Raw genomic sequence first — 12,981 nt, 5'->3', positions numbered from 1 at the left:
CACAACAGCCAGGACAAAATTTATCATTTTAACTATTTTTAAGTGTACAGTTTAGTAGTGTTAAGTATATTCACATTGTTGTGCAGCCGATCTCCTAGACTCTCTACATCTTGCAAAACTAAAACTTTATATCCATCAAGCAACATCTCCCCATTTCCTTCTCCTCTTAGCCCATGACAATTACCATTTTACTTTCTGTCTCTATGAGTTTGACTACTCTAGATACCTTATATAAGTAGAATCATAAAGTATTTGTCTTCTGTGACTGGCTTATTTCACTTAGCATAATGTCCTCAAAGTTCATCAATATCACAGCATGTGTTATTAATATTCCATTGTATGAATAACCACATTTGCTTGTCCATTCATCCATTGATAGATCAATGTGGGCTGCTTGCACATTTAAGCTATTGTGAATAATGCTGCTTTGAACATGGGTGTACAAATATCTCTTCGAGATGCTGTTTTCAATTACTTTGTATATATACCCAAAGGTAATATTGCTGGATCATATGGTAATTCTATTTGGTACTTTTTTTGAGCACCTACCATATTGTTTCCCATAGTGGTTGTACCATTTTATATTCCCATCAACAGTGCACAAGGGTTCCAACTTGTTCATATTCTCACCAACTACTTGTTATTTTCTGTTTGTTCTTTGATAGTATCCATCCTAACGGGTGTGAAGTGGCTTGGAAATTTTTTAAATCAGAGTTACACCCATCATTTCTGTAATTTTTGCTATAATTACACACGGTAAAAAAATGACTTAGCCTAAGAGAGAAAACACCTAACTGAATTTTCTTCAGCATTAGTTTTGGGAATATTACAAAAATACAACATGATTGTTCTGGACAACGCAACTTGAAATTGTTGGATACTTCTGGGAACTCTGTTCCACAGTCTGTACACAAAATAATGGGAAGGCTACAAACTTTCATCAGTGCCAAATAAACCTGGTGGGACACATTTTCCATTCGCCTTGTTAATTTTTCCTCAGTTTTATAATACCTCATCTTTGTACTCACCATGTCACTTTCCAATTCCATCATTTTCTGGTGCAGGGCCGCCTCTGCTCCTTCGATTTGCTGGATCCACTAAACAAGACAAAAGGGTCGACATGATTCCTTGATACGGTGTAAACAGTGCTTTCTATTTCTACTGAGGCGCTTAGTTGCTTTCCCTGGTATGTTAGGAAACAGACTAAGAACTGAAGAACTGAAGAACCTGCTGTATTTTATCTCTTTAGTTCAGAAACAAGGCTGCAGTTTTTCATTCATTCGTTCATTCATTCAACAAATGTATTTGTTGATGTCTCTCATATGTCAGGCAATGTGTTAGCTGTGATGGTATCCATCACATTTTTGCCCTCACTGGAGGACACCGTGAAAGGCTTTCTTGGGAAGTGACAATTGCACTGGGATCTGAAGAATGGGTCAGAGGTGATAGATTATGCAAAAACGAGGGTCAAGTTCCAACCAGAAAAGATGTCCAAAGCTCCATGGTTGGAGGGAGCATGAAGAAACAAAATGAGACTAGAGAAATAGCAATTTTTCAGTATATAAAACAATACAGCTAAGGCTTTGAAGAATCATTTTTGTTGAGTATAGACATTTTAAATCACATCAAAAGCATGTAGAAAATTTCCCCAACATTTAAAATATATCATTCTGTTATGTGGCATTGATATTAGCATCGATCAATACCCTGAATAAATTTAGACTTTGAATATTATAGGGTTGAGTCCACCACGTAAATGACTTAAAGAAACAAACTCTTATAGTGAGTCTCTACTAAGTCAAACATCAGCTTATCCCTTCAGGAGGTAATTGGGCCTAATAATTGTGTGGGTTCTCAGGGCAGACTGCTTTGGGGCCAAATCCCAATTCCAGTTTTTCATGGGTTTGTGGCCTTGAAAAGCCACAACTTTCTTATCTGTAAAAATGGGATTAATAATAATGTGAAGATTAAAAGATGTATTTCATGTCACTAGGGAGAGCAATCCCAGATATCATTTCACATGTAAATTGTTCAACACCCATCCCTAACAGATAAGGCATTTTTTCTTTTGAAGCATAACCCCAGGTCATTTCCACTTCTTGCAAAATTAGCACTAATTCCCTTGCTTGTCTGACACCTGGTTCGCATTAAAATGTCCCCAGCTGTCAGCAAACAACTTGGTTTGCTTGAATCTAGCTGCTGAAATAGATTATCTCCCCTATTTCTTAAGTCTCTTTTTCCTTTAAAGCAGTCCTTCCCTTTCCCTCTGTCATTTTTTTCTTGATGTCATTGTTTTCTTTCAGTGAGTTGATTGGCTCATTTGACCTATACAATTCCCTCATCTCAGACTGGAGTAAGCTGAGTGCGTGCTCATGGTTTCATTTAACTTATAACAAGTTTTATATGCATTTAGGAATTAAGAAAGCATCTCAAAGAACTTGTACAGGTCTCATTTTATCCATGTATACGTGACTCTCAAGGCGTGCCAATTCTCAAGACACCCTGAGTACAGCCAGAATCAGACTTGCTCTTCCCTCTTCTCCCTCTTCCTGCCACTGACCAGGTTTGCACACAAGGGGGCAGAGCACACTCTGCTGCTCTCCTGACAGTCCCCAGGTTGGGCTTTCTGAATGAGACTGCAGTGAGCCACCAAGTCACAGAACTAGTTGGGAACAATTTGTTTGTACATAGCCAAGGAAAAGCCTATAAAAAGAGCCATGCTCCAGTTTATCGCCTCTCAATTATTAAAAAGAAAACCACAGGCCCAAATGGCATCACTTGCACTAAACCCCATGATACCAAACTGAAACTTAATATCTGACAACTGCCTTTTTGACCTTCACCAGAAATGTAATGTAAATCTACCAGAATGGTCACCAATGAGGTGATCTGTCACATGGGCCCATTTCCATTCCCCATTGGAAGAAGAAGTGATCTGTGTGATAAAAACTTTGCTGCTCCCTGTCCCCCTCCCAAAAGATGCCCTGGCCTGAACAATAATAATTTATTTTCTTCTGGCAACTGCTCCTGTGCCTCACCCTTCTTCCTAGAAAAACGTTCTATTTTTTTTCTATTTTGTACAGCTCCTAAGAGCACCCTTCTAGTTGCTAGCCAGAATGCTGCCCAATTCATGAATTGCTTGCTAAAGCCAATTAGACCTTCGAATTTACACAATTGAATTTTCTTCTAACAACAAAATCTTTATTGGTTTCCCAGCTTGGTAGGCATTGCTTGAATACTGTAATTTAGGAGGTTTCCAGTTTTTTAAGAATTACATTTTTAAGAGATTTTAAAGCAAGAATTACCTACCCACCCCAAATCAGTGTGTAGACTTTTTTGGTGTGTGTTCTCATTCTATCTGGGTTATATCACCCTGAAAAATAAAATACTCATTAGGTATTTGAGAAGGCAAAGTTATGTGCAAAGAGAATGTCCTTTAACCCTATCCTACACTTCAGATGTTAACCAGACACGGGGATGATTGAGTGTTAGTACAATGTATTACCTTCTCCGCCAGGGACAGCACAGTGCTGGCCTGAATAATGGCCACTTGTTCTTCGTTTCTCAAATTCTGTGAAAAAAAAAGAAAAAGAAAGAAAGAAAATAAGCCAAAGACACTTAAGATATTTACATGATCAGAAAATATTGCCTAAGTGCCTGCCACAGACACAGCTGTCTGGAACCTTAATAAATGTTCTATTTAGCAATAATTCTTAACAAAGAGTTCATTCAAAACCTGTAAAAAGCATATTGATTTTTTTATATCACTCTAATATTGACTTGGTTTAATGTGTAAGCATACTTCATTAATAGTCATGTTATAAGAAAAGCATAAACGGAAATAAAATGAAGAGTAATCTCTGCATAGCAGTTTGATGTGATTTAATTGATACTGTTTTTTCTCTCTTTTGACAATTTTCTAAGGGAAAAAGTGGTATGACTCCTCAACCAACATGAATCATTCATCTAATATCTCAATGATGACCCTCCCACTGAATTAACATGCCTTGACCCTGCCTGGAAGGTGTTTTTAGAAAGAAAAGGGATTATAGTTTCCTAGTCCGTTTTTATGGGGCTGCCACCAACCCTACCATTTAGCAGTGTTTGCGACTGCATGACTGATTAATTTCATGCCAGATGCCTCCAAGCAACAGTCAGAAAGCAATTAGCGTTAATCACCGCAGATGCAGGAGGCCAGCATTCGAATCAGAAACCTCCTGAAAGCATTTTCCCAGTTCCCATTTCTGCCGCTACCTTCCAGAGATCCTTACAACCCCACAGCCAGGTGGTCTGATAAAACTGTTGATTCTCTCCAGGGAGATACATCCTTCAGCAAGGTGGCCTCCCACCTGCTATTATTTTACATGTGGTGCATTGGCAAGTATTTCTTGCCTCTCTTTAGATAAATGTCTATCTTTCTTGCACTTATTTAATTCATACTTACTCCATTATCACCCAAGATATCAAGCTGCTTTATGAGATCAGGGATGTTCACATCCTGCAAAATCAAGGAGATAAACTCACGTCAAAGACCAATGTGGCTTACCACTCTTCCTCAACCCTGACTTGGAGAAGACATCTTAATGACTGTAGGTCCTTGGGTTGTTTTCAATGTTTCCACTCTGCTTCCGATAAGCAGTGTTAACTTTGGAAAACTACTTAACAGTTCAGTCTCAATTTTGCCAACTGCAAAACGGAGATAATAAGTACCGCCTTCATAATCTGAGTTTTTAAAAAATATTTTATTTATTTTTAGAGATAGGGGAAGGGAGGGAGAAAGAGAGGGAGAGAAGCATTGATGTGTGAGAGACACATCCATCAGTTGCCTCTCGCATGCCCCCAGCTGGGGACCTGGCCCACAACCCAGGCATGTTCCCTGACTGGGAATCGAACCAACAACCTTTCAGTTCACAGGTCAGCACTCAATGCACTGAGCCACACCAGCCAGGGCTTCACAGGCTGATCTTGAGGACAATAGGATTATGTACAAAAGAGTCTAGAATGTAGTAAAGACTGAAATTAGCTCATTAACTTTTTTCTTATAGCTGTCCATATTTTTCCAATTATGGTACATTTCAGGTATAAAGAAAAGTAATACCTAATAAATATAAATAATGAACCAATTTCATTCTAATTAACAAAATTCTGACCTGGTAGAGATTTTGACTGACACATCAAAACCTATAATGCAATTCCATTTTTTTGGTATTGAGCATTAATTTCATCTTTTGGAAACAGTTGATTTTTACTATATTCCTCGAATCGGTTTAAAGCAGGTTAACTCCATTAGTAAGAGTTCTCTTATAAATTCCGTCCATTGGACTAGGTTGTTTATGATTTAGCTAAAGAAAAAAGCATCTAAAGAAAAGATGAAGTAAAGTGCTTTTCATTTAATTAGACTTGAATTTAAAAAATTGCTTTGCTTTAGAAATTTTCATACAGCCCAGGAAGGCCAGAAGTTTAAAGATCGTGAAAGTGGTTGAAGATAGAAGTAGAGGAAGCGCAATTTTACTACCTAATCCCCTCCCCAACTTTTTATCTCATCAGTATCACTTTCTCCTTTTCCTTATGTTCAGACACAGTACAGCAGATCCTAACACAGGGGAAGGTCTAGCTCAACCTCACTGGGAGAGAGGGGACAACTAAAGCAGGTATATTTGGCAGCTCAGAGTGGAAGCAGGAAGGGCCACGCAGAGGGTGAAAGATGGGCCAGAAACAGCAGGAGGCTTCCCAGCTTTACCTCTGGAAGGATATTCGCCATGTGATTTCATTATACTGAAGGACAATATTGATTCTAGGAGATGGAGCCACCTCCATTCAACCCGAATACATATTTAGAATGTATTCCAATACTACTACAGATAGAATTATATTTAGTCTAACTGAGCAATATGTTATAACCTTTCAAAAGAGAAATCTTCCCTAAATTAAACATACCTAAAGAGATGGTGGACTAGATGATGCCAAGGTCTCTTTTAATGCTGAAATTCCAAGATTATGAATTCCACAGCATTTACAACAAACACCACAACAGAGTGACTCAGCAAATACATTTTTATCTGGCACACCTGAAATATGTTTACTGAAGTACTGAATTCATTTAATATTTCCTCTAGATAATTAAGGATAACTATCTTAATATTTTTATTTCATACCATTCTTCATGTTACTACATTCTAAATAATCATGGCTTCCTGTGCTCTGTGTTGTCATCATTCACACATCTGTCACACATTTATTTCATGTTCTATCAATTTTCCAATGGACGTGACTATTTTGAATTCCTGCGCAGTTTGTATCAAAACGGCATCCAGTGACCGAAAAACAAAACAGTTGTGAGCAACCTTCCTTTTCCCAGTTCCCAGTTTTTCTACTTTCTACAAACATAAAACATTAAATATTTACTTACCTTGACACCTTCTTTCATACAGTAGATCTGCAGAGCACTCACACCATCTGAGAATGGGTGAATTTGTAGATTAAATGGAGGGGACCGTCTCTCTCTTTCCTTGAAATATAGTGAAGAATATAAGGGGATTTTTTTTTAAAAAAAGGAACAACTGATTAAACACTAAACCAGTGGTCTGTTACTTCTGCAATTTATCAAGATGACATTTGGTACAAAAAAACAAAAAACAAACAAAGAGACAAAAAACCCTGAAGATGTTCATGCTTAAATTTAATGGAAAGTCCTGATTAGTCAACAAAGGTATGGAAGAGAATTTATAGAGTGTCATCCAATCTTGCAGACTTTTTGGTCAGAAAAATGTGGGAAGTGAAGTTCCAATAGAAACTATATGAATATTAGTTTAGGTATCACAAAGAGCGATCTTCTGACCATGAAGTTTTATGGCAGCTAACCCACTCAAGCTTTATGAGTCAGGTATGCGGGCTATCAAAGACAACTCTTCTTTACTGAAGCACAGCAACTGCTAATTCTATCAAAACCTAATTTGAAATAAACCCAAGAAGAAATCGCTGGCAAAATAAGAATGGGGATTTTTATTATCCTTTAAATTTCAACATACATTCAACCAGACACTAAGCCAGATTCTGCCTGATACAACAAAATCTGATTTGGTTGATATGTGTTACTTAAAAAACAAACAAAAAAGAAAACTTTGAAACATGTCTGCTTGACCAAAGTATTTCTTCTTAGCCTTTGGCATAGATGCATTATAGACTAAAATATGTTGACTGACAAATTCAAATGTCTAACGATAAAATAGTTTTGTATATAGCACATTTTGAAATATAATTCTTAAAGTGACTTTTTTGAGTCAGAATTCAATAAAGGATGGAACTGATTATTTAAAAGCAATGAATTATTGATGAAGTTTGCAATCTCTTATTTAAATTATTTAAAAACTATTCATTGGCTTTGTTTACAAAGGCAATAAGGGTGTTGAAAAATAAGGTGTCTGAGCAGACAATCTGGAGTTGCAGCAATGCTTCATCTCTTACTAATCCCAGGAAGGGCTTTAACTTCAGTTGCCTCACATAAAATCTCGACAGTGGCTGTGAGGTCCAACGAGAGTACGCGGCTGAAATGCTTAGTTCAGCACCTCACACAAAGGAGGTGTGCAGTGTGTGTTAATTGTTATGATTATTTATCATCATCGTTTCCTTACTTCTAGCTCTAGGTTTCGGAACTCCAGCAGCTCATTCTGGTCTCTGGCATCCTGCAGTTCCTGTTGTAACCGGTGATTTTCTGCCTCCTGTTTTTCTATCTAATAAAGTAAATCCTCAAGTTAGGTGAACATTGCCAATACACCCATGCAAAGCAAGCATGAATAGCATTTATTTATTCAGTGAATAAATAATTTAGACCATGAAAAAAAATCCCAAGTAGATGTGAATAAGGTAACTCTTTGGCTTTCCTTCTAGTTATCCCTCAGTTGGGTTTTTCAGGTCATGGAGGAAAATGCTGGAGGACACACACCTCCATTCATTGAGAACAAGTCTAGAGACCCTGTGAATAGTGACTCTGAGGGTACTCTATGCCCTGTCGGTCAGGGACAGTGTCCTCGAACTAGATTTAATGCTTATACCTCTTATTTCTGGAATTACAAGTTATTGGAAAAATAAATTTTTAAAAATCTCCGAAAAAAATTTAAAAAATTAAAAAATAAATAACATCTCTGATCATAAACAAACTTTGCTGAATTCCCTCTTGAACTTTCTCTTTAAAGTTCTCTTCAACTTTCCCTTATGGTGCTTGCTGACCATCGGTCTCATGCCAGTATTTAGCCTTAGATGGAGTTTACCAGCCACGTCCAAACAAAACATGTCTCACCCTATAGACAGGGTCTGTATCTCCCAAGGGATCAACAAAGTTTCATGACCTGCAAAGGGTTTGAGTCTGCCTTTGATATTAGCTATGTGAGTGGGCCTTATGCATAGTAACTATTTAAAATCTTGAAGTTAGAAATTTAAAAAAAAACAGGGTTTTTAACATAGGATGAATCTTATTTGCCCAAGTCTGCACACTTGAAGTAGGATGCTTTACTCTACTGTCATTTTTTTTTTAACTCTTAAAAATCTGAGCTCAAAATTCTGCATTTAGCCTAAAGAAATCAAGACCAAGTGAAATCAGATGAAGGAAATAATGGAAATTTTTTTTAGATAATAAAGAGATGTAATAACACATCTTACTTGGGCATCTCTGAGACTACTAAAATCCTGTTTTTCTCATAGCCTCATGATAGACAAAAATATAGGAAAATAAAGATGGGAAAATAGTGAAATATCATATGACATTAACTAGTCAAATCATGTTTATTACACTAGATTTTTTGTGGTCTAATGATTTTTGGAAGTTTTTAGAAGTTACTTAGATCACAAAAAGAGATTCTACTTCCTAGCATATTGGGCTAGGATCAGAGATGGGGTTATTTGGGGAAATTCCTTGTTCTGGGGGTTAGTGCTCTCAATTAGATCATTGGTTCACAGATTGTAATTCACAGACCAGATCCAATGTCTAATACAGTTTCTTTTTAGGGACCCTTAACCTCTCTGAGAACAGAGTTCTCAGTCCTGGAACACCCACCTGCTTTGCATATATCAGCTCTGTCTCTCAACACGCAGAAAGTGAGATAGGATGTCCTCACTTTGCCAGACCAGAGGAGAGGGAGAACACGTATTTTCTTTCTCTTCTCATGCTTATAAGGGTGCCATAATTTTTTACTTGTCAAAGCTAGAAAATTTTGGTAGAAATTATTCTAATATAATTTCCACATAATTTTGGGTAGACCCACAGAATTATTTCCCTTATTTCAATGAGCTTTCAAATTCTGTTTTGTCAAGAATAATATAAAATTATTTTGTAATCTTTAATTAGACTCCTGGAAGGTAAATACAAAAAAATAAAAAAAGAAAGAAAAGCCATCTTTCAACTTAAAACAATCTCTGTTATATTTCATTGTCCCAAGTCAAAAACCTATGTTCAGATAACCAAAATAACATATCTGTTGGGGCTAAACCACGCTTTTGCATTGTGATTTGTTGAACAAAATCCTGGACATTCAGTTTTGTGCTCTGGAGGCATCTTTTTAAAAGTTCTTTTATGAAAAAAAGAAAATACACACACACGCAGAGCCAAGTTTAGCAAAAAGATTAAAGTGAGAATACAGTTTGTGATGCGTTGAAGCATGGTCTTGGAGTCATAATCTGTCACTTCCTTGCACAAAATAACAAGTCCTATTCATAGTGTGTCTTTTGTAGATGGACAACCACATAGAATGTGCGCACATGTAGGTATATATATATGTATGTATGTACAGTATATATACAGTATATATATATATATATATATGGTTAACATATCAATAGGTTTAGAGGATCACATCTTTCCGAGTCGGCGCAATGCCCAGCACAGAGCCATGCACATGTGCCACTCACTCCACGGATGGCAATGGCGGTGACAGGGATGCGGTCAAGCACGCAGCAGAGAAAGTGTAGCACCGAAAAACCTCCCCTTCCCCTAGCCCCTGTGCCACTCCTGAGAGGACCCCCTGCTGCTCCTGGATCTCTGATCATTGTCTCCTCTGCCCACTAGGGTGTCGCGCCCGACATACCTTTTCTAAAAGCTCCTGGTTTCTCTTAATGAAAAGTTGCTTATCTTCTACCCAGTGTGAATCCTGTTTGACAAAGAATATTGCGCAGTCAGCATTTCAGAGTGGCACGGAAGAGCCTGTGTTGTCAAACCACTTTGCCAGAGCTGTCTTCTTTTCACCTGGTTTTGTTTGCCTGCCAACGGCTGGTAAGTGATACCCACCCCTGCCAGCTCCTTATTCAAAGACACTGGGGCCAAAAGTTGCCAGGAAAATTGAACGCTCTTTTCATTGTCACTCACTACCTCTACCCTTTTCAGTCTGAATAATCCAGGACCAGCCTTTTGGGGACTCAGAAGTGACCACACAGGCAGAAAGTGACAAGGGTCAGAATGCACACAGGCTAGATACATATGGATGGAAAACATTAAAATGCAGAACCGTAAATTAAATGCAGCATAGAGGCAAAGAACGTAGCTGGAGGGGTGGGCCTTTGTCTCAGCAGTTTATAACCACCCTAGGCTATTTGTACAGGGCTCCTCTTCCTCTGGCATCCTCTCTCTTGCCCAAACCCATCCGCTGTTGTAGCTGGGTTCACGCTCTGGCCAGAAAAACACCAGGGACAGAAACACAGAGCTGGACATTCTGACACCATTTGAGAAAGGTCACTGTGGAGAGCCAAGCCATGTCCTGGGTGTGGCTCATGCACGGGGTGATCTAGAGGAAGGCCAGATCAAATTGCCAGTAACCCAATGCCTACCTGCCCTTTCTGAGCCAGAGTTGCTTCCAGATCTTCAATTTTGGCTTTATACCTTAGCACCTCTGCTTGGAGCTGTTCTTGAGCCTAATGAAATCAAAATCCCAGAACTCAGTAAGTTAAATGGTAACTCAATATTTTTCCTTCCCTCACCTTCCTTGATTAGAACTCAACAACACACACAAAAAACAATAATAATAAATAAAAGAGAGAAACAAAAATTTATAACTAAAGAATCTCGTAACACTATTTTTTATTATCTAAATTCTTGCTTAAAACTTTCAATGGCCCCCTTTGCCATTGGGTTAAAATTCAAACTCTTTAGCTTGGAATTTGAAGAGTTCCCATTATATGTCCAATCTTTTCCCACTATTCATGAATGCCACAAAGTTCACCCCTGACCTGCTGGTGACCTCCTCGTTTCCTAAATGTGCTTTCTTACTCCCCTCTTCTCTCTTGTTTGAACGAGTTCCCCTTCTGAAAAGCCTTGTCTCATTTTGTTCCTTCAAAATCTTTTCATTCTTTCAGAGACAACTTTGTGCCCTATATCTACATCTAAATCTATGTATGTATGTTTGGGCATGCATTTGCATATATCTATCAAGTGTGTGTATGTGTGTGTGTGTATGTGTGTGTATCAATAGTTCTGAACGTTGATCCTGTATGGAGCAACCTTACTTCATTTAGCCTAGTAATTTGTTCTTAGATTCTCTTGTACTCTCTCTGTATACGATCCTATTTTTTTCAAAGTTATGGTTTTTGTTTGTTTGTTTTCTGTCCATACACGTATTTTTCTCTACTCTCATGATCTAGATAGGTTCTTAGTTACAAATGTGAATAAAGTCAGCAATGGTAGGTAACCTTTCTTTGTTTCTTTATCAACATTCAATATTGTCTGGCTTTAAAAATATATGTTTTCAAATAGCAAGATACTCAACTATCTAAAAGGAACAAAAGCATTGATCTAAGCTAGTTCTAATGTCTCTAGATTCAAGGTTTGTTGACATAAAAGATACAATAGTTCAAAAGCTGCAGAGGAGAGAAGGGTACATGGAAAGCCACCCTACTGGTATTTTTATGTCCGACACTCTTTTATGCTGAGACCGCTGCGTGAAGAAAACCAATTCCAAGCACTGTCCGGAGACACACACTAACCTTGGCCTCTCTTTCAGCATCAATGATGCCTCCAGTCTGCTCCTGGAGGAGGGCGTATGCTCTTTGGAGGGCCTGGTATTCTTTCGTTAATTGTCGAAATCGTAGCTCAGATTCTTCAGCTGCCAAACTCTTGATGTGGAAAAGTAAAAAGTCAAAAAATAATTATGTTACATTCAGGTCCTGTGTTCAGGGTGAAATATTAACATTTGTCCACTTTTTAAAGAGAAGTTAAAGGTTTGTTTGATTTTCAATTCTGTATGATATATTCTTAATTCTAAAAAATGTGGATGAACAAAAATTTCATAATATTTGAGGGGTAGGGGGTTCAGGACTGGGTGACAAAGGTGAAGGGATTGAGAAATACAGATTGACAGTTACAAAACAGCCACAGGATGTAAAGTACAGCATAGGAAATACAGTTAATAATAGTGTAATAACTATGTATGCTGCCAGGTGGGTATTGAAAATAACAGGGGAATACTTTGTAATGTATATGATTGTCTAACCACTATACTACACACCTGAAACCAACACAAAATAATATTGAAAGTAAACTATAATTGAAAAATAAAATTAAAAAATACTATAATATTTTCAGGGTGGATACCTCAGAAACACTTAGGTATTTATTTTAATAAAAGAAGCACTTGTTTATACATTTCTGATTATTACCTATTTGAGCTTGCATTACAGTCAATTTTGGATCCAAAGGAGAAGAACTTATATGCTGATTATGAACCCAAATTTGAGGAAATGATATTCAGAGTTTTACTCTCACTTTTTTTTCAATACATTCATATCCAACAACTTCTTCCCCAGATAAATTATGAAAAAACATAGTTTTATAATCACCATGGAGTTCTGTGAAAAAATGCAGATTTTTGGGTTCCTCTCTAAAGATCCTGATTCAGGAGTTGTGTGGTAGAGTCTAGGAGTTTCCACTGTGATTTAACTCGCTAGGTAGTTCTAATGAAGGTGTTCTACAGCACATACTATCTTTCATTATATTTCCAAACT

At 37.5% G+C, this 12,981-nt stretch overlaps 1 protein-coding gene across 3 annotated transcripts in view; it reads right to left on the bottom strand.

Moving 5' to 3' along the window:
* The window catches only part of JAKMIP2 (janus kinase and microtubule interacting protein 2), a 146,964-nt gene that overhangs the window by 21,555 nt on the left and 112,428 nt on the right, over positions 1 to 12,981 (bottom strand). For all 3 annotated transcript variants that reach the window (XM_090289272.1, XM_090289271.1, XM_090289270.1), the window contains 8 exons: positions 11,965 to 12,093; positions 10,813 to 10,896; positions 10,077 to 10,139; positions 7,632 to 7,730; positions 6,410 to 6,508; positions 4,445 to 4,498; positions 3,506 to 3,571; positions 1,029 to 1,097 (listed from right to left, as the gene is read on the bottom strand). In XM_090289272.1, coding sequence (XP_090145398.1) covers positions 1,029 to 1,097; positions 3,506 to 3,571; positions 4,445 to 4,498; positions 6,410 to 6,508; positions 7,632 to 7,730; positions 10,077 to 10,139; positions 10,813 to 10,896; positions 11,965 to 12,093 — 663 coding nt within the window. The remainder of the gene's footprint in view (positions 1 to 1,028; positions 1,098 to 3,505; positions 3,572 to 4,444; positions 4,499 to 6,409; positions 6,509 to 7,631; positions 7,731 to 10,076; positions 10,140 to 10,812; positions 10,897 to 11,964; positions 12,094 to 12,981) is intronic.

The sequence above is a fragment of the Furipterus horrens genome, unplaced genomic scaffold (genome assembly GCF_987537825.1).
Source record: "Furipterus horrens unplaced genomic scaffold, mFurHor1.1.pri manual_scaffold_10, whole genome shotgun sequence".
Classification (NCBI taxonomy): domain Eukaryota; kingdom Metazoa; phylum Chordata; class Mammalia; order Chiroptera; family Furipteridae; genus Furipterus; species Furipterus horrens.
Note: the sequence above shows the minus strand (reverse complement) of the source record. Positions and strands in the feature narration are given on the sequence as shown.